Genomic DNA, 20,472 nt, shown 5'->3' with positions numbered 1-20,472 from the left:
AAGGTATAGTTGACTGCTACAAGCCTCCATCAACTTCGGCCAAATACTCCAGCTTTTCTCTAAATGCCTGCATTTGTGTTGGCTTCACTGCAGCAAGATTTTCCATCAAAACCTCGCATTTCATTGTAAAGTGATATCAGCTATTACGTCTTATGCATGCATCTGTGTACTTCCACATTGATTACGGACACAACTAGTGATGTAAGGGCTATCGTGAAATAAATGGCCAAAATCTAGTCCCCGTCCACATCTACTCATTATTGCGAAATAGATAGGGAGTGAGGCGTACCTTGCAATCTTCGTTCCACTCCTGGTTTTGTACAGCTTGAACGGCTGGAGCGATATTTGCAGAGAGATACACCACGAGTAGTATCAGAGCATAGGAGAGAAACACAACGGGGCCCTGCCACGCCAACACAACAACCCAGCGTATGTCGAAGACTGGATACCTTTCACACCCAACAATAACAGTCACATCGTCCGTCAGAACGCCTGAGATTTGGTTAGTAACAGCCTTGCCTGGATTAATCGATTCCATACGCGTATCCAATAGAAGCAACCGAAGGTTGTCGATCAACAGGGCACTAGTAGCGCGTCAGCAACAGCGAATTCATAACATTTTCATTTTCATTCCGACTAACCTCCCTCTGGCAGCGTGAGTTGCATGTCCAGTGATCATCGCTTGAGCAGTTTGCAGGCTAGTAATGGTCAATTCTGGAATAAAATGGAAAGTTGCCAAAACTCACACCCCATTGACTAATTGGCGGCCGATTGTTGCACAGCATCCGAGCAATTGAAGCGGATGCGATACTGTTCAGCATCAGAACGGAGGCGACAACGGTTAACTTCATGTTTGTGACGTGTGCTAATGATCTTCAATGTAATATCATATATGAGAGTAAAACAGGTTTCTTACGGCCTGGACATGCTTCAATTTATACCCAAGCTTCAAGGTGTTTTATTCCTGTTATAAATGGCTACAATGTCAAGGACCCACAAGCGTAATATCTAAAGTCCCAAGCATGATTGAAGTTAAGCACCGATTGAAATGTGAGCCCCCTTTAAGGTTTAGAAAAGGTTTGGCGTCTATATCATTCAGTGACAAGATTGTCTTGGCATATGATTCAATAGTGGACCTTGAAAATAGTAAGGAGGAAGCCATGTCTAAGCACAGCACTAGTCTGTCACGCGCCTGGATTTCCGCCTCAAGTGCACCTGTTACGCAAGCCACCGCTATTCCCAGTCAAAATCTCTACATGCTCCACCTCGTCAACACTAGGAAACTGGGCAGCTATTTCTTAGCCTCTCGGTTTCGCATTTCAAAACCCTTGGAACGGAGTATTGCTAAAGCACCTAAATCTAAGCTCCACACATCTAAATGCATGGGGCAACTTGTTCATCAAGCGTCGAAATGAGGGCCCATTTTAACTTGCGCTCATTCTGACAAGTAATGGTTAAACTTGGTCATGTTCCGGACTATCCTTACCGCGATTGTAATTTCCCTCAAATATTCGATGTTGACCGCTCCATTGAGCTTCTTACATAGGAGTCGAGTAGAAGCAACAGAACCTTATTCAACGCATTCAAACTTGTGTTTGAGTCAGATCAATGGGCGAGTAAGTCCGTAATATCAGTAAGGGAGCTTAACAAGTACCAAGAAGAAAGCGTTCTGCCGAGTGATAGCTGGCTGGCGGCTTAGCACCGCAGGACACATCTTGAAGTACTATTAGTACAAGGTCAAGAGTCATGAAATTGTGCGAATTCATTTAAGAAGAGAAAATAATTTAACCAATCAAGTACCCGCATTTCAAACTGATTGCTAATTATTCTATGATGTATCACTGGACATGGATTGTACTCAGGTTCTGGAATTGGTCGGATGTTGTTGCTGGTCCGGCACGATTGTAAGCCCCACATGGTGAACTCCGCGGAGCTCCGAGCTCCGTGAGCCGTCTAAATATCCGTATCCGTACAACTTAAGCTTTAAGCCTAACAGGTATTCGATACACAAGCTCCTCAGCATGCCAAGAAACTATGAAATAAGATAAACTAATGAGTGAAATGTACTGGTTTATAAGCATTTAGATACTTTCAACGCTCATTGTCGTGTTCACGTCCGGAATGGTCGCAAACCAGAAACCGAACTGATGGCAGATCACACCAGATAAATTACACAGCGATGCCGCGCAACGATACTAGGATGCATATTCTATATGAACTCATATCACAATGCTATCGGTCTCGGTTTTTGCCCAATTGTTAAAGAAACGAACGGCTTGGAGAAAAGCCTCCTCCTTGCCAAACTTCTGCCTGGGGTCTGAGATGTTTGCGCGAACTCCGAAACCGTGCGAAGTACCACCATACAGGGTAAGCGAGAAGGGTTGACCACTCTGCCCGAGAAGAGATTCGACTTCGGCACGGCGACCAGGAGGCATAAGGCTGTCATTCTCTGCATAGCTATTAACACATGTTCAAGTCAGTTGATGATTTATGCGCTTACCAGCAGCAGCCACACTCGCAGGGCCCGTAATGGCTTTGATCTCATCGTCGGTAACCAAACTTGGGTGCGCAGCAAAAGCGACATCGACACCCTTGCCCTCTGCGAGGACACGGAATGAGTAGCGGCCGCCGAAGCAGTATCCTGTGGCGGCGATCTTCGTCACGCCTAGCTCATTGCGCAGGTAGTCAATCGAGTTGGCAATGATAGGGTCAATATAGCTGGCGTTATGCTGCTCGATGAATTGCGTTGCGTTGAATTCTGGGACGTCGGGGCTGCCGAGTTCTATGTCGGCAGGGGCCGGGCTGCCATTGAAAAGGTCCGGGGCGACAGACACGAAGCCAGCGCGAGCGAAACTATCAGCGAGCCTAAACTTGCATTAGCGTATCAATCCATAAAATATGCCCAAACCTACAATCTATTCTGCGGCAGCTGAATGCCGTAGACATCGGTGAGATAGAGTACGCCGACGGTCGGCTTGCCGCGTGATTTCCCGCCCTTGGGCTTAGAAACATACTGAGTCACTGCGTACAAGTAACCTGAGCGTATATTCACATAAGTTCCAGGACTGTGATTTGACTTACGCCCATTAAAAGAGACCTCCTCGCCGAACGAGTTGCCCGTATGGGCGATGATGGAAGCATCTGAAATAGGGCCCTTGTTCGCAGCAATGACCAGGGAGGCAAGGCCCAAAAGGTTGGTGATGGCTGTCTTGCTAAGCATATTGTCGGGCTTTGTCCTGAGGTTTTCAAATATTTACTTCAGAAGATAAGTTCGGATGAGGTGAAGCTAGGAATAAGCTGTCGACAAGCCAATGGACTTATGTACCAAATCTTTTTCAAGCTCACAACCGCCCAACGCTTACATGAGGCCTACAATGAGCCTGATTTCAAATCATGGAGACTTTTCCATTTCATTCACGGAAAATCGGACGGTGATAAGACTTATTGCCGTCAAGATGTCTTCACCCCAGTCGGGACTTGGGGACCCTAGAAATGAGTCGGTAAGGGCGGGTGCAAGGTTGCAGGCCAGCCTAGGATGGACATAGAAGTCCTTCTCCGCCTACATACAGGGGTTCGTGACTGTCTTCGATGGCTTTATTCGGACGGCTTGTTCTTTCCATTCTCCTGAATTAAGGTTTAGATGTCAATTACCTCGGCGACTGTAAAGATCCTTGCACCTAGGAGAAATGGCCATCGCGCGATTATTGCGTGACTAACTAATCGGGGATTCGCTGCCGATTCGGCAATGATTCACTTGTTCTATTTTAGTAGGCAATTCTCTAATTGCACCAAGCGCAGTCGTTATATCTGGCTGAAATTTCCATCTTCACGTTTCTAGGTGTATCATGCCTGTGCTTTATTCTGTTTTTCCTCCTTTTTAGGTATGTCATCTGTCGTATGCAGCTGGCTGTTCACGATGGTTTGGTGTTTGCAAAAGCCAACGCAATGTCTATTTAAATGTCATAGCACTAAATCTGATATATACATTGATAGCCAAAAACCAGGCTTGTTCGCACGAGTTAGATTTAGATGTTGACGAGGGATATGGTGGCATCCTCAGACTTCGGGACCTTGTCCCCGGGAGCGGTTGTCTGTGAGCAACTATCCAGCCCAGCGTTCCAGGTAAATGTAGCTCTTGCTCCGGCAGAATGATAGAGACTTGATTAAACCCTTCCGGAGAGTTCCACCGCTATGTGATGCAGACTGTGGCTCGAAGCTGTAAGTAGTGAAGGCGAAAGGTGATTATGCCCAAGGAATTAATTCGTGGCTGCACAGGTGAGGCTGATGACTTAGGCACCGCCACATCTTAGACCCGTCAGTACGTCATTTCAAGCCCCCAGAGCTCGCTTAACCAATCATATCGGAAGTTTGTAATTATGCAGCTTTAGATTTGCGGGCTTATGCATACCACGGTGTCTGAGACAGCCTGCACATCCCCAATTATGCAATCACTGGCGCCATGCACCCGAAAATTCGGGTCCATCATCAACCGAATCCGCGAAGCGAACTTTGAGCGCATATTTGCCCGTCATGATGAACCACGAAAGTACCGACCCTTCGACTCCCCAGCGCCCGCTGCCGGCCCCCCTCGACGAGACCGTCGTCACTCCGTCGCGTCTTGGCCTGCTGCAGACTCCGCCTCGGAGGCCTGGCCGCGGTCTCAAGCGCCCGATTGAGGCCGAACCCGATGATCTCGGGCATGGCGAGGCCAGCCCTCTTCGACTTCTCCAGACACCCCCACAGCGTCCGCCGCGTCGTGCACGATTCTCCACCGGACTCATTGATTCAACAACTCTCGATTCGGCAGACGCAATATCTGACGCTGATCGACCTGTCTCAAGTGGCGAGGACGCACCGCGTTTCACTCCCGATAAGGAGCAGGAAGAACAGCACCAGGAAGAGCATCGTGACGCGGACGCGGCAGAACGACGGGACGAAAACAGCGAAGATCATAGGGATCTCCAGCTGGATAAGGAAACGGATGAGCGGCCGGATGATAAAACAGTAGAGCAAGAGGAAAATCCCGAGAAAAATCCCGAGGAAATGCACAAGAAAATGCACAAGGAACAGCAAAAGGAACAGCTTCCAGAAGAGCTGCCTCAGAAAGAGCTGCCGCAGGAAAAGCTTCCCCAGGAAGGGCAGCAGCATGAACAGCCGGGAGATGATGACCACTACGATCTGGAACTGCATCACCCGGAACTCTTCCAGCTTGATTTTGAACACAAGCAGCTGGAGCCGTGGTCTGATTTTGAACAGACCCAGCTGGAATCTTACCAGCCACAATTTCCAGAGTGACAGGATTCGGGGGCGGAATGGAAACACAGTGATTCAAGAAGGGGCAAACCATATCCCAGGGCGCACTACATGGTCGTTCTCTTTCGTCAGATGCAGAAGCATCTTTCACGAATCGTGCATTCTGAGGGGATACTCCACATGATTAGAACCCGCCTTTCGAGTCTCGGTTCGCCCGAATTTTTGCTCGGCGTTTTTGTCGTCCATGATGTTCCATTCACAGTTGCGCGGCTGAACCCAGTATGCCTATGTTAGCGGCAATCCATCTTGTAAATGCGCCGACCTCGTCATATCCATATTGTTCAAGTCAGGCCCATATCCAGCGACTCAAGATACCATCATCTAGTCTATATCTTCTAGTGAAGGCCTAGTTCCAAGCATCTTCCGTTACATGAACCACCTAGACGCGCTACCGACGGTTCAATGCAATTGCCGTTAGGCCAACACGAGCAAGATGGCAATCTGCCACCTGATACTGCTGCCGCTGAAGAAATTCTAGACGATCTTGCGGACCAGATTCATTACATTCAGTCGCCACCTAATATTTAGAATATGTCGTTAGGGACTAGGATGTAAGACCGGGCACCAAGCAAAGTGAGAATATATATTATTCTATAAACTTGCGTTGAACAGATTCCCGATCCAGCTTTGAGATATACCTTTTTCGGGCGGGCATGGAACCATGTCCGAATGGTGAGATGAAAGGGGGCCTCTTGTAGTCGATGTGATTCAAGGGGTAACGTCGGGCACCCACTTCTGGGCACCCCCACATCTGGGCACCCCAAATTAACAGACGTTGCCACACAACCCATCGACTTCAATTATCTATCTATTCTACCCACCACCAACCACAATACAGTCGTCAGCTTCACTAGGGTAATCAGAGTCGCTGGATTCAGCTGCCGTATCTACAACTTCGCCAGATTCTATTTGAGACCGTCGGATATCCTGGATGTTGGCGAACTTCGTGTTGGGGTCTATTTTGACAGCCTTCCGTTTCCTCTACCTTAAACTATCAACCTGTGCTTGCAGCAGCTTAATTTCCTACTTGGCAGCAGCCAGTTGGTAGGCCTTCTCCTTAAATCCTTTCTAGACCTTTCTAAATAACAGTCGCCGTATACTGTTACAACTATCCAGCTTACTAAACAACTGCAATTGATTATATAGATTAACAGTCTTTCTAGGTGTTAACCACGCTACAGCAGATGTAGTAGAAACCTAACTATTAGTCTAACTAGCAACCTGGCCAGCCTGGCTAGGCTGTCCAGCTGTTGACTGCTTATTCCAGGCCCTATCTATCTGTCTGGCTGGTGTTGATGGGGCCTAGAGGAGCAGGCGGCTTATTAGCAGCTTAGTAATATATATAGGCTACAGCCTAGTTGCTTTCTAGCTACTTTTAATATTCCACTTAGTTAGGGCATCTAGGCGGGCCTTTTAGTAGCAGCCTAGAAAGTTCCGTTTGCCTATAATTATAGAATTATTCTATTAGGTAAGCCAGCCTAGCTTCTTTCTATAGGCCGTTTTAAGTAGGCTAAATACTAACTAATCTAGAGGCTAGAGGACGTATAAGGTATATAGTAGTAGAAAGAGTAGATAGATGTTATTAGTATAATATATCTATATAAAGTCTATTATCTTATAGCTACTATAACCGTTAAGAATTAATAGTTTAGGCTTATCTATATCGTCTTATATAGTCTAAAGGATAAAGACCTTCTATAGCTATTTAACTATAGTTGTATCTATTATCTAGCTATTATCTATTAATATAAACTCCTAACCAGCATAAGGTTAAAGATCTAAAGGGAACTACTACTATTATACTAACTTACCCTTATATATAATAAGTAGCAGTAAGGAGCAGTAGTCTATAGAGATACACTTAATAATAGATACCTAAGCTTGTAATCTAGGCTACTACTTCTATACTAACTTAGTCTTAGAGGATCTAAGTACCAGCCTATTAGATCCCTTACCCTTAAGGATCTCTATTTTATCTATATTGTATCTATTAGCTGGTTTAATAGCCTTAATCTCTAGAATAAAGAGATATCTAAACTAGTCCTAAAGAACCTTAGTAGAAGCTCTATTAATACGTCTAGAGTTAATTACTCTACTTCTCTAAGTTGAGATAGATAGGTTTTTTTTCTAGAATCTATTTATCTAGTTCTTTCTAAGTGGTTAGGTATCCCTATTAGCCTGTAAGATACGCTTGGCGAATTCCTTAACTTGTTGATAGGTTGGTGCAAGCCTAAGTGAAGCCTGAATTTATACCCATTCAGCCAGCTTGCTTTCTTGGCTTTAAGATAATCGCTAAAGATCAGTAAATGCTAGATCTTGTGGTTAAACACCTTTAATCTGGTTCTAAAGTGTTGATTGTGGTATCCCCTATTCTAGAGCTGCCTTCTTGATTAATTGACTATTGGTAATAGCATCTAAGGCCTGGCTGACCTTAAATTCAGTATATTAGCCTATTAGGCCCTTAAGTAGACGTATAAAAAATAGGAGGTTAATTGGATAAAAATCAGTAAAGTTGTGTAGATTAGATGTTGAGGGGTAGTTGTGGTGTTGAGGCATTTTTGGGGTGCCCAGATGTGGGGGTGCCCAGAAGTGGGTGCCCAACGTTATTGATGGGACTCTTCATACGTGCCAACCAGCATCTCAACTTCGGCATACCTCCAGCCCACATACGACTCTATGGTACATCATAATACTCATCTAGGCTAACTGTCAATAATCCCGGCTAACTATGCGAGATGTCTTGCTTTGCTTTTCACCCTCTTCCCCTTGCGATAAAAATATCTCCGTCCTATGATAAATCCCGACACGTACTCATGAACGACACGATCCAGACACATTCCACATTTACACGTTGAAATGCCATCGTTTAGATACCAAGCGGACCAGGTATACAAGCGCAATCAGGACTGGAACCTCAATCAAGGGCCCAACAGTTGAGGCAAGAGCTTGCTGGCTATCCGGTCCAAAGGATGCGACAGCCACAGCGATGGCTAATTCGAAATTGTTACTAGCGGCTGTAAAGCTCTGTGTCGCTGAGAGCGAGTAGTTGAAACCAACGCGACGTGATAGCCAGAGGGTCAGGAAGAAAATGACGATGAAGTATACGATCAGTGGTGCAGCAACGCGAACCACTGATACAATTTGCTGGACGACGTGACGACCCTGAGATGCGAATAAGATGAGAATCGTGTACAGAAGACCGATTAGGGACCACGGCGAGAGAAAGCGCATGAAAACATTGTCGAACCATCGTGGGCTAGCGAGTCGACGAACCAGAAATCGGGTAACAATGGCCGCGCCGAGGGGGATGCCGAGGAAGACGGCAACGCTGGTGGCAACTGTCGAATAAGAGATATCCCGGGCCGCCGAGTCGCCACTGATTATTCTGATGAAGAAAATGGCCATTGGGGCATAAAGGACCATTTGGAGGATCGAGTTGATCGCAACGAGAATGGCACAATATTCAGTGTCGCCGCCAGCAAGCGCATTCCATATCAGAACCTTTACATTTTCCAAGTTAGTTGCGGAAATCGAAGATGGGAGCGCTCAACATACCATGGCAATACATCTTGCGAGCCCAACGAGGATCAGACCTTCTCTGAGTCCATCCTCGTCTGGAAGAAAAGCCCAAGCTAGGCCAAGCTGATGGACGTATTGTTAGCACAGCTTTGTTAAAGCAATGACAAAGTAACAGACCGGATCACGTACCATGAGAAAGGGGGCCACAATCCAATTGATAAATACACTAAAGGCGATTTGCTTCCAGATCTCGCGGTGTGCGAAAACTTTGTGCAACGACTCAAAGCGCACCTTGCATAGGATTGGGTACATCATAACAAGAAGGCCGACGGCTGTTTATAATTAGAACTGTATATTCCATCCTTCGCGAGTAGCTCAGATACACGTACCGACAGGAATTGAAACGTCAGTGAATTTTCCTTTTTGTAGAGCCGGACCAATGCCAGGGACAAAGTTGCCCAGAATTATGCCGACGGCCATGGCAAGGAAGATCCAGAGAGCTAGTAGCCTGTCAAGCCAGCCCAAAGCCTTGAAAGCGGAGCCTCTATCGTCAGCCGAGTGTTTGGGTGTGGCGGGCTCGGCCACCTGTTTCTCCCCGTCTCCAACTTGTGCGAGGCCTGGTTCAAGATCATTCTGCGAGTTCTGATCTTTGGGACTGCCGGGCGGATCAGTGTCGTCTCGATCCTCGGTCGGTATGGTGGCTTCAATAGCGATGGCCACGTCAGGGTCTGTGGGGCGGAAGGTCTGTCGTGCCGTAGGCATTGTGTCTGTCGAAGTAGTGTGCGTAACCCGGAAGTGTTTGAGCCAGTCTTGTTTCGTTAATCTATGGTGCCGAGGAAGACTTGCCTGTAGTTCAGCCAGTGTTGAACATCTGGATGAGCTTATATACGCAGAACTAATCGCCATTCAGACGGACTGCGTTCTGATGGTTAATCTGCCCATACCGGTGCTCACCTAGATGAACCAACAAAAAGTGAACAGTGACATGCTGCTCTCGGACTCCTCTCCAAGAGATGTGGAACACTTACAAATTATCGATGATGCTGAGTGGCTAAGAAAATTACGTTAGAGTTGAGGAAGAATCCGGCGCAAGACGGAAGGCAGAGAAATGATTGGTCAATAATCATTGGCCAATCAAAGATGGATAGTGACGTATCACAAACGACACGCCGACTAGGGACTACGGTGGTCCCCAAAAACTGAGAGCAAGCTTGGCCTAGGTTCCTATAATACAATATCTCCCTTACTCGTGCCTATAAAAGGACTAGATGTAATCTGTATACTCTTAGCTACAAATCAAAAAGTCTATAAAAGCCGGTATTAACTGAAGCATGCGGGCGATTCCAGCCATCGCTTCTCTCGTAAAACCAACTAGAACAGCTTTGTCAAACCCTCAGCAAGTCAAAGTAGCATTTTGCACCCGAGCTCTCGCCATGAACGCGACGGAGGTGCCGTGGCACGCAGCATACCCGCCTCCAAAGAACCCCAACCACGGCTGCATGACGCCCAGCCAAGTGATGAGTGCCATCAAGAATGCCGACAGCAGCGGACTGAAGAATTTCGCTCTCATCGACCTGCGCCGCAACGACCACGAGGTTAGTAGTCCACATGTTGTCGTCCCCCACCATCGAGAGAAAATAGAAGCGTTGCGTTCTGGTCGCTGACAGGTGATTGCCGGTCAACGAAGGGCGGCACGATCCGTGGATCTATCAACATCCCTGCTCAAACCCTCTACCCATCTATCCCGACGCTGTACGGGTTGTTTCAGGCAGCTGGCGTCAGCACCGTCGTCTGGTACTGCGGTAAGTTTCGCTCATGTAGATTATTGTCGGGTTCGCAGGCAGATAGTTTACTGACGAAGCGGCTCCCCAAGGCTCGTCGCGAGGTCGTGGTACACGGGCGGCAGGATGGTTCAACGACTACATTTTGGATCAAAAAAATGACAAGATGAGCAGTGTCGTCTTGCTCGGTGGAATCAAGGGCTGGGTGGTGGCCGGTGAAGAGTACATCAGCTACGTGGACGAGTACGACCCTGCAAAGTGGGATCGATTGTAAGGAGTGAACACAAAAACAAATTCGAAATAGCCCACTCGGCCTGTATTCATTCGTGGGCCAGTGCAGCCGTGGCTAGCAACAAAAATTCCAGAATGTTATTTAAGACCGTCCTAGGTCCTCTATGTAACCCAGTCACTCAGTTGCCACCTCTTTGCCTCATCCCTATTTCTATAAGTCTTACCTAAGGAATAATTAGGCAGCCTGCACCAAGCAATGCGTTATTTCTTCCCTCCGTCATTCAAATTGCGGTTGCAGGGGGCTTTGTCTTCTGTCCTACCCTCTTCCTCAAGCACCTCCGCTCGTCGCACTACTTGGATACCTCCACAAAAGCTTTTTGACAACCTTCATTCAATTCACTCCGCACCGCGAAACGGGCTACAGCTTCAGCTCAAAATGAACAGCCACGGTGACATCAACAACACCTATGCCGCTCGGCCTCTGGTTGAGATACAACCGGACGAGGCTTACATCGGACGGTCGCTGGGTATTACCGCCTGGGAAGATGACGCAGAGATCCGGACACGCCACCGTCCATATATATTACCCGACACTACTACGGCAACCAAAAATGACTGGGTGGCCCAGCTGGAACTCTTCACGGTTTTAAGCCTTGTCGACCGCGAGATCTTGCAGCGTGGTGCTCCGCGTCTCCGGATCCTGGTGCTGTTCGGCAGTCTTCGCAGTCGTTCTTACAGCAGGCTGTTGGCATTTGAGGGTGCTCGCATCCTACACCGGCTAGGTTGCGATGTCAGAGTGTACGACCCGACGGGGCTGCCCCCAAAGGACGATTTGAGCCACGAGCATCCCAAGGTGCAAGAGTTGCGACAACTTAGCAAGTGGAGCGACGGACATTTCTGGGTCAGTGCGGAGCAGCACGGCACTCTCACGGGGCTTTTTAAGACCCAGATCGACTGGATCCCCCTAAGCGAAGGGTCCGTCAGACCGACGCAGGGCCGCACCTTGAGCATCGCGCAGGTCTCCGGCGGTTCTCAGAGCTTCAACGCGGTCAATAGCCTGCGGATTCTAGGGCGATGGATGCGCATGTTCGTCATCCCGAACCAGAGTTCCGTACCGAAGGCGTACATGCAGTTTACGGCCGAGAGTATGGAGGATGGGGCAGGCTCCCGCATGATCCCAGGTCCCAATCGGGACAGACTAGTCGACTGCATGGAGGAATTGGTTAAATACACCGTCGTTATGCGCCCGCATTTCGATTTGTTTGGCGATAGGTTTAGCGAGCGAGTAGAAAGGAGGATAAAGGCCGCCAAGTCTCCTTGATAAGGAATGTGTTGTGTAGCACAAGATGATGCTGCGACATGCATCAACTTAGCAAGGCTTTGCTGGAAACTCCAGGCGTGTCGCTGGTGGTACAAAACGTTTATCACTAACCCTTATTAAGAGTTCCAAAGGGCAGTGGAATTCTTTCTAAAACTTTGGCCTTAGACCCTCACGCACGTGCAAGTTCAGATAATTATTGAATGCTGGCTCAAATAACTCGCGGGCCAACTGGTGAACACCCCATCAAAGGCAACGCTTCGTCTTATCTGTCCTAGGTTCATCTTGTGATCTGGCGCCAGTTGAATTGCATAAATATAATTGTTTTATAGTAATGCCTCCCATGATTCACAAAAATGACAAATATGGCCCGTTACCACCGTATGTGCCGCCGGACGTCATGTGGCCTGCTCGGATTCGACTTCAATGAGGGCAGCAACTCCAATTTGTCTGCAACTGTCCATGTTCGAGATTTATGAATTTTTGAAGGCTCTGCAAGATTTCTCGGAAATTGAGAAATAATATCCGCCAATGCAATGCGCGTGTCTTCTAGAGAAGGCTTATGTCCTCGATCTTAGTGCCACAAAAACTAAGGCCGTCGGTTGAAGTTCGGTCAAGCTTGCTTACGGCTGTCACAGCTGAGGATCTTTAGAGACAGTGAACCCTTGAAATTTAACTCATCTGGCATCCAGTAACTGTCAATACAACTGTTGCAAGAGGCGATGCTGTCACGAGGCTTGTACGGTTGGTGGATTAGCTACGCCACGTAGCCCGTGCGTTTCAACAGTCGATTGCGACCGGAAGTGAGTACTTAATATTTCCTAATACGGAAATATATCGTCGATCAAAAGTTCTCGTCAGCTTGCCCCGTAGCAAAGCTGCGCTAGTTAGGTTGGATGCAGTAGCGCTAGGGATAAGCCTCAGGGGTCCACGACTGATTGGTTAGGGTTATTAGCTGGGCATTGCGTCACATCTTACAGCTGCCTGGCGCGATCCATGGGTAATGCGGGCTCCCCGATTCTTCTCGTACAGCCACGATAGTCCATAATTAGCGCTCCCTATGTGACAAGCTTGTGCTTCGGGGGGTAATACTATAAGTACCCTATGCAACATCCTACTCTCCAAGCCTTTGAAATGGTGTGACAGTTTGATTTTTATAATACATCGTATCGCATTCTATCACTAGTTAAGACACGCGTCAATTCGACCACTGCAAATTCATTATGGATTACGAGAAGGGCCAATCAGTCGATGCCACTCGCTATGGCCCTCCCGCCTACTCTGGCTACCAAGAAGACGCGCCGGCATATCACGCGCCAAGATTCAATGACGCGGGAACGGGCTCAACAAGGCTAGTGGCTGCAACTGCAAGATTTCCTCCGACATTCAACTGCTACGGTCAGTGGAAATGGAAGCAATTATACACCCTCGGCCCGTCCTCGGACGACAAGATGTTTACCGTTTCCTTCGACACCAAACTCTTCTCCAAGAAGCAAACGCTTTTCCTCCATAGCGGCTCGAGCGAAAAGGCACCAATCATCGCCACGGCGAGCAGAAAAGCCGTGGGGTGGCATGACCGGGCTACTATCACGCTGCATAGGGAAAACGGAGCCGAAAAAGAGATCGCATTCGAAAAGCCCGAGATCACAAGTTGGACAAAGAGCGAAGTCCGTTGTTTCCACTTTGAAGTCCGCAAAGGCGAGGTGGAGGAGTTCCAGTGGAGGAACTCGCATGGAGACGAGATCAAGGAACTCGCCGGCCACTCCTACGGATGGAAATTAGTACGAATCGGACGACCGCGGCCTGGTGGGCAATCATTCGGCTACACAAGCGACGGGCACGAGGTTGTCGCCGTTCTGGCTCACAGCATGTCGTGGAGTATGACCAAGTCATTTAACTTTGGCTTTGTGGGTGCTGGGCAAACGGGAATTTGGGGCGAAGAATGGGAGACGACCGCAGTTATTTCCGGATTTTGGCTGTGGTATATGCAGATCTCTAAAACTGGCGCCGATGGTGCTACTTCTGCTGCCGTAGCGGCAGCTACAACCTAAAACCAGCGGGTTATTTAGTGTCCTTTTGTATCCAAGCAAGGTTGTTCTATGTTTAAATATAGTGCTGAAAGCGTTCCTGTTATCTGTAGTCTAATACTAACTTAATGTGATTTGCTGGCTATTTAACGATTAGGGTGGAAGGTTGCGGGGCGGCAGTTTAGGTGTTATGAAGCATGGAGGCACTTAGCGGAACAAATGTGTAGTTTCATTGGCTTCATTATCCCTGCAGCGATTATCAACCTAAGCTGCATGACCAGGGAGGTCTGTTTGCCACATTGGTACGAGCTGGTCTCTGAGGACGTCGGGAAGACCTACACCGGCTTCTAGAACAGTTGGGATAGCGTGGTCGCCTCCATCGCCGACTAAAAGTCCTACAAAGAACCCACAGCCCACGCCTGTTGTGGAACCGCCCTCAGTCCAGCTCCGAGATACAATTGGTGTCTCGGCTCTGGTGATTTAGGGGTGGGAACAGACCACCGAACCCCGAAGCTGCCAGCAGATGGCGGGTTCTCTACCGCAACTTGGGCAAAGTATTTCAGGGCGGCGCGCTTATTTTCAGTAGCATGGTCTTAAGGCGGAACACTAGCGTCCAGTACCACAACCACACTTTCCCAAAGATCTCCGTTGCGGTTCTCGAGGTGTATTAGCTTGGATGTTTCCATCGTTGCCCCGGCGAACGAAAAACACTTGAGTATAGTTGCGTATGGCTGTGGGTCTTCTGGTACTGCGCTTCGGTGCGTAGACGACGACGAGCAGCTAGCGGCGGTTATCAAGATTGTGGCTAATCAAGCCAAGCAGAAGGATGTTGGGCCATTGACAAAAAATTGTCTTGCAATTTCTGCAACAATCCTGCGTTGCGTTGACTGGCACGGGGTGCAGCTTTTTTTGGTCTATCGGAATGCATAAAAAACTCGATAGCTCTCCTAAAAAAAACCTAAAGAAAACCTTCTATTACAGTCTAGTGGGGTCTTTGGATATTTTCTCATTGTAATAGCATAAGTAAATTGGGGTTTCCTGACATGACCTAGACGTGGAATGAATCAAGCAGCATGCATCCCATCAATACTTGTTCAGAAGACAGTGGCACTGGTTGCTGTAACATAGGGTTGGTTGCATTGCTGCCACTAGTAACTAACTGCCTAATTCAGGGTGCATGTTTAGTTCAATCGTTGTCCTCAAAATGACCAATTCGGTTGAGTCCTGGAAACCTTGACCAAATCAAGCAGGGCATCCACCGCCATTGTAGTTGACGCAAACAGCCCTGATCCTCTCCGTCGGATCGCTACCTCCGACCCAGGTGCGGCATTCAGCATCAGACCAAGCGCGGTTGGTTATACACTACCCCAATTGGTGTCATTAGCGTTACTGCAGGCGTAGAAGCAAGAACGAAAGCAGCTAAAGCATGCAGTGTAGAGAAAAGTGGCTGGGTATACACGCACAACATTGTAGTTTCCCTCGGCATTGTGGCAGGTTGTTCCCCCAACTTCTTGACAGGGCCTGGCTCCAACAATGACAGCGTTTGACGCACTGGCGACTTGGCAATGGCAGGAAAATTGGCTTGCCACTAGAGGTGCCCTGTGTTCTTGTTAGTACGCCCTGAGTACCATGCCCAGAGAGGAGAATTACCAGGCCGCAATGATTGCAAGAGGGATGATATCGAGCTTCATTTTTTAAGTATGAGATGTCTTGATAGGATAAAGTTGAGCAAAGGTGATGGGATTGAAAAATGTTATTGGAGATGATATTGGGGATGATGATATATATATTTATGTAGCAAATCTGTATCGTTCCGCTTTAGCGCTGTGCTCTGTAGAGTCGCTTGTCACCGCATAGCCAACAATGGCTTCACGAAGACGAAATTGGGATCAACTCTTGTGTCTGCTATCAACTTGTTTGGGGGAAAATAAATGGAGATGAAAGTCTAAAGAGGACTATTGAACGCCAAGTCGGCGCAATTAAGCGAGGATACCACAAAATTATGGATTTCAACTTTACTCTCGTTCTCGTATTGATTTTCGTTTTCTTCTCCCTACCGTTAAGATAGAACTACAGAATTTGTTGTCACGACTTCCCAAGGTAAATCGAGCGAATTTGTTAGAGTTGGTGGTATCGCGCGAAAAGGATTCACGGGAGTCATTCATGAGTCGCGTTGAGTTGAACTTCAGGGGTACTGCGGACTGAGTGTGGGGATACTGTTGATCACTACCTTACATAGTGGTCATCTTCCATTCCAGGTTGGATCTTCTGCCTCATTGGAAATGTCCAAGCAAACGTTATTATATAGTACAATATATTGCTCTCGTACAGTTACCGAGCATGCCGCTACCTCTTGAGCCGATTGCGAGATTGTATCTGATGGAGAATTTGTCAAACATGCAACATATCTTGCAGATTCAGACATGTATATAATACTACTCTTCCACTTACTAGAAGTATTACACAACGATATCTTCCATCCTCATTGATCTCTAAAAATACCAAGTCTGAGGACCAACGTTATTTGAAATTCGAATATAATAATTCATATTCTACAGTCATGCAGTTCAACGTCAACACTATCGCCCTCTTGGCCGCCCTGCTCCCATTGGCGGCCGCTGCTCCTGCCGACGGGGCCGCTGATGCCAACTTGGTGAAAAGGCAGAGACAGTACCAGTGCACCACCCAACCGTCGCATATGCTGGGTGAATGCCAGAGTGCAATCGGCAGGCTTCGAGGTCATGAGGCTAGAGGATGTGACGTCTGGGGTACGATTTTCTTCCCTTCACTTTCGCTCTCGTAGGAGGTAATTTCTTGCAGCAATTACTAACAACATCGTGTTTTCCAGGTTGCATCGGTGCCTTTGCGGCTGTCATCCCGGCTTGTGGTGCTGCTGTTGATGAATTCTTTCTCAGTAAGTTGCGGATCCCCACGGCAGATTCAAATCTAACCAGCTTTTAGACCCGCTCGCCGACGTTGCCTGCATTGGGGCTGTAGCCAACTTCCAAGGCCCTTGCCAAGGCTGCGAGCCTTTTTAGTGAAACCAAGAGCTTTGTTAGAATTTGAGGCCGATAGAGTCGGACACCGTCACGAGTGGTACAACATGAACTCCCGCATAAGTAGATAGCCACCACGTTGAGATATCTCGCCATGGGGGCAGCCAAGAATATTCTGGATACCGTTGCCTATGATGTTACATTCTCTGAGATTCTAATTTAAACAAAAGTAGTGCTACAGTAGAGCCTTGAAAATACACTGTTAGACCCTTTTGTGTAACTTCAACAGTTAGTGAACATAGTTCTGCCCTAAGATTGCAGTGTGGAGTGCCTGGATATGTCTGTTCTTGGCTTCAATATTTGGTTTCTACAAGAGGTGGTGGCCTTCCGTCGTGTCGATTCTCCCAGTCCACTACAAGAATAAACTAAACTGCACAAAACATGATTGTTAAGCGTTAAGTGGTCGCCACCGACAGAACTACTACTTAGAACTTGTAACGAGCCGGAGGCGCATGAATAAGGTTCTTATAGTCAAAAGTGGTTCTTTGCGCAGCGGGCAGGGGAAGATGTACAGGTCCAGGCGCAAAGTTATAGGCTTGGCAAAAGTGTCCCACAGCCATACCGCGCCACGGAACTTTAATGATCTGTCCGAATAGAGAGGAGACAGGTTTTATTATACAATTTCTCTTTGATATCGTTATTGTTCATGAGGAAAAACACCTAGATTTTGCACTTTCTCCTTCTGTGCAGGAGGAGCCTCCAGAGATCCTTCCGGAGAGGCTTTTGTTTTAGATGTTGCCGGGATTCTCTTCCATTCTACACCAAAAGCGAGGCAGAATGCGATGGCAGAAGTAGCACATGGGATATACTATAAATAAGGTCAGCTACCGGCTCAATTGAGAATAGTGAATGCGATGGATGATGATGACTTACAAATGTTGAGGTTATGGACCTGTTGTAGGCTACCAGCACCGGACGTAGCAGTTCGGGAAAGTTTTGACTAACAATCGGTCGGATTTTGGATATACCGCCCGTGTACAGCAGAACTTTTTGTGTGGCATCGAGACCAGCATTGGATAATTCTTTATCCAGGACCGAATGGAAAACGACACCAGCGATGATTTGAGTCAAAGTGGCCCCAAGGTATTGAGAGAATAAGTTCAGGGCAACGACGACAGGCAGGAGCTCTTCGCGGTCACTGATGACTAGCTGAATGATGAGATTAGGCATCTGCTGGGCCATGCCAACCCCGAGTCCCTCAACAACCTGATAGCCAATGTAATGGGTCGCAGGTGTGTTGAATGTCGAAAATTGGGAGTACAGAGCAGCTGCAGTAGACATAAGGATTGGGCCCACAAAGAGCCACGGATTGTAGAACCTTATCTTGAGGGCTAGCAAAAGGATATTTGTCAGTTTCTGGTGAGGACGTTTTTGGGTTCATGGGACTTGTAAACATGATCTTACCCAAAACAGCAGCAAAAAGAGTGCCAAATATCTGGGTTCCAGCGGTAGTTACTGTCCTTGTGCCACTTTCCAACGCGTTTACGCCCTGAACAGCCTGAAACCATTCCGGTAGGTAGTAGCCCATGACGGCCACAGACCCCATGTGACAAAAGGAAAACAGGACGCTAAAAGTTATCGATCGCCTCCTGAGCAGCATGCCTGGGATCATGGCCTCCTCGCCCTTATGGTGTTCCCATATAAAGAACATGACAACCATGACACCTCCGCCAACGAAGAGGCCGATGATGGTGGGTGAGTTCCAGGCTTTTTGGGTGCCACCCCAGGTTAACGCTAGGAGTATCATAAAAATACCCGGTATGAAGATGGCGCCTCCGGTGAGGTCTAAACTCTTGATCCTCTCGCCAACGCTCCAGTTGCGGCTCTCTGGAGGTGGCCTGAAAAAGAAAAACATGGTAGCCAGCGTGACGGCGCCCGAAGGCAAGTTGATCCAAAAGCACCATCGCCAGGTTGCCTTTTCGGAGAAGACACCAGACAAAATGGGCCCAAGGATGACGCCTAGTGCAAAGCAGCTACTGCAGATGCCCATGAACAAGGGTTTTGTTCTAGGCGAGGCAATGAGCAAAACGATGGTCATACCGCCAGTGGCGAGGCCAGAAGCACCAATGCCAGCGACAGCCCGGCCGACAATGAAGGCGTTGCTTGTCTGGGCCCAGCCGCATACGATGCTTCCAACGAGGAAAATAGAACAGAAGGTGATGTAGACCCAACGGAGTGGGAACGCAGCGGCGAGTCTGCCAGCCAGCGGGGTCAGGACGCATGTCGTCAAGGAATAAGCGGCCGGATACCAGGCCAACTGAGAGGTATCGCGAAATTCGGATGTGATTGAAGGGATGGCCTGTTTGCGAAGACGTCAGAAAATTTCTGGACGGAGAAAACTCTACTCTTTGGTTTTCAGCTAACCGTTGCCAATATGAAGATGTCCAGAGACATCACGAAGGCGCCGAAGCAGACGCTCAGGAGAATGGCGTAAAGCTTAAAGCCTTGTACTACGAAGGCCGCAGAGGTGGCGGTCTTGTCCTCTTTTTTGTTGGTTCCGGATTCTAGTTTGGAATCCGAGACATTCTGGGCTGTGTTATTTGGGGATTCGGTCTCGAAATGTTGCTCGTGGCTACCGGGAGATGGGGAGGTTGTCATGATGAACGCAATATTTGGGCTTCGCATTAAAGAGGACGCGGACTTGAGACCAAAGTCGCGAAATGGACTATGCGGCTGCTGTAGTCGGAGTTTTATGGCTCCAGACCTTTCTCCCTGATTCATTCTGAAAGGTCATTTCGCTGCGCCGCGGGAGTTGCAGGGGCGGTACGGCGCAGTTGGCATGGGCGAATACCGTTGGGTAGGAGTTTGAAATGAGTGGTCCAGGAATATGACAGGACGGGGGCAGCGAAATCATTACGGAATCCTTTCATATTCATTCAACCGGCCTTCGCCGAAAATAGGGGACGGTCGAAATACCAGCTCTCATGTTGCGCAAATGCCCGCAAGTCTTATAAATTGTCGTGACCTGCAGTAAAACCATGACTTGCGACTTTTCGGTGTCCATAAACCCGAGCTAGATGTTTTACCTGCGGTGGAGCTCAAATGTTTCCGAGAAGCATGACGATCGTCCACTCGAAGGAGTGTATAAAACCCCGTTACAGCCAGTTGCAATTGCTGATCCGCCTTTGAGTCATAGCTAATCTTAGTTGCCAAATACTAACTTTGAAAACCCGCAAACACCACTGGGTGCGGGTGACTGTTCCCAGTCCAATCCGTTACTCAGCACA

General features: G+C 48.1%; 7 protein-coding genes across 7 annotated transcripts; 4 read left to right on the top strand and 3 right to left on the bottom strand.

The window, feature by feature from the left end:
• Window positions 1–2,219: 2,219 nt before the first annotated feature.
• On the bottom strand, window positions 2,220–3,220 carry EsH8_V_001080 (dienelactone hydrolase family protein; the record flags this gene model as incomplete). Its single annotated transcript, XM_083273596.1, has 4 exons — window positions 2,220–2,449; window positions 2,501–2,865; window positions 2,913–3,021; window positions 3,082–3,220. The coding sequence occupies 4 exons, from the start codon at window positions 3,218–3,220 to the stop codon at window positions 2,220–2,222; spliced, it is 843 nt and encodes a 280-aa protein (XP_083126311.1).
• A 1,310-nt stretch (window positions 3,221–4,530) lies between these two features.
• EsH8_V_001079 (uncharacterized protein) lies at window positions 4,531–5,295 on the top strand (the record flags this gene model as incomplete). Its single annotated transcript, XM_083273595.1, has 1 exon — window positions 4,531–5,295. The coding sequence occupies one exon, from the start codon at window positions 4,531–4,533 to the stop codon at window positions 5,293–5,295; it is 765 nt and encodes a 254-aa protein (XP_083126310.1).
• Window positions 5,296–8,157: 2,862 nt separating this feature from the next.
• EsH8_V_001078 (sodium bile acid symporter family-domain-containing protein) lies at window positions 8,158–9,594 on the bottom strand (the record flags this gene model as incomplete). Its single annotated transcript, XM_083273594.1, has 4 exons — window positions 8,158–8,814; window positions 8,869–8,955; window positions 9,022–9,164; window positions 9,222–9,594. 4 exons carry the CDS (start codon window positions 9,592–9,594, stop codon window positions 8,158–8,160), a joined length of 1,260 nt encoding a protein of 419 aa, XP_083126309.1.
• A 671-nt stretch (window positions 9,595–10,265) lies between these two features.
• EsH8_V_001077 (uncharacterized protein) lies at window positions 10,266–10,887 on the top strand (the record flags this gene model as incomplete). The annotated part of the gene is made up of 3 exons (XM_083273593.1): window positions 10,266–10,427; window positions 10,520–10,634; window positions 10,706–10,887. The coding sequence occupies 3 exons, from the start codon at window positions 10,266–10,268 to the stop codon at window positions 10,885–10,887; spliced, it is 459 nt and encodes a 152-aa protein (XP_083126308.1).
• A 393-nt stretch (window positions 10,888–11,280) lies between these two features.
• On the top strand, window positions 11,281–12,165 carry EsH8_V_001076 (uncharacterized protein; the record flags this gene model as incomplete). The annotated part of the gene is made up of 1 exon (XM_083273592.1): window positions 11,281–12,165. One exon carries the CDS (start codon window positions 11,281–11,283, stop codon window positions 12,163–12,165), a length of 885 nt encoding a protein of 294 aa, XP_083126307.1.
• A 1,220-nt stretch (window positions 12,166–13,385) lies between these two features.
• EsH8_V_001075 (uncharacterized protein) lies at window positions 13,386–14,213 on the top strand (the record flags this gene model as incomplete). The annotated part of the gene is made up of 1 exon (XM_083273591.1): window positions 13,386–14,213. One exon carries the CDS (start codon window positions 13,386–13,388, stop codon window positions 14,211–14,213), a length of 828 nt encoding a protein of 275 aa, XP_083126306.1.
• A 3,760-nt stretch (window positions 14,214–17,973) lies between these two features.
• EsH8_V_001074 (uncharacterized protein) lies at window positions 17,974–19,843 on the bottom strand (the record flags this gene model as incomplete). Its single annotated transcript, XM_083273590.1, has 5 exons — window positions 17,974–18,053; window positions 18,119–18,137; window positions 18,191–18,576; window positions 18,650–19,544; window positions 19,610–19,843. 5 exons carry the CDS (start codon window positions 19,841–19,843, stop codon window positions 17,974–17,976), a joined length of 1,614 nt encoding a protein of 537 aa, XP_083126305.1.
• Window positions 19,844–20,472: the final 629 nt, after the last annotated feature.

This window comes from Colletotrichum jinshuiense, chromosome 5, assembly GCF_051148585.1.
Source record: "Colletotrichum jinshuiense chromosome 5, complete sequence".
In the NCBI taxonomy this organism is placed as follows: domain Eukaryota; kingdom Fungi; phylum Ascomycota; class Sordariomycetes; order Glomerellales; family Glomerellaceae; genus Colletotrichum; species Colletotrichum jinshuiense.
Note: the sequence above shows the minus strand (reverse complement) of the source record. Positions and strands in the feature narration are given on the sequence as shown.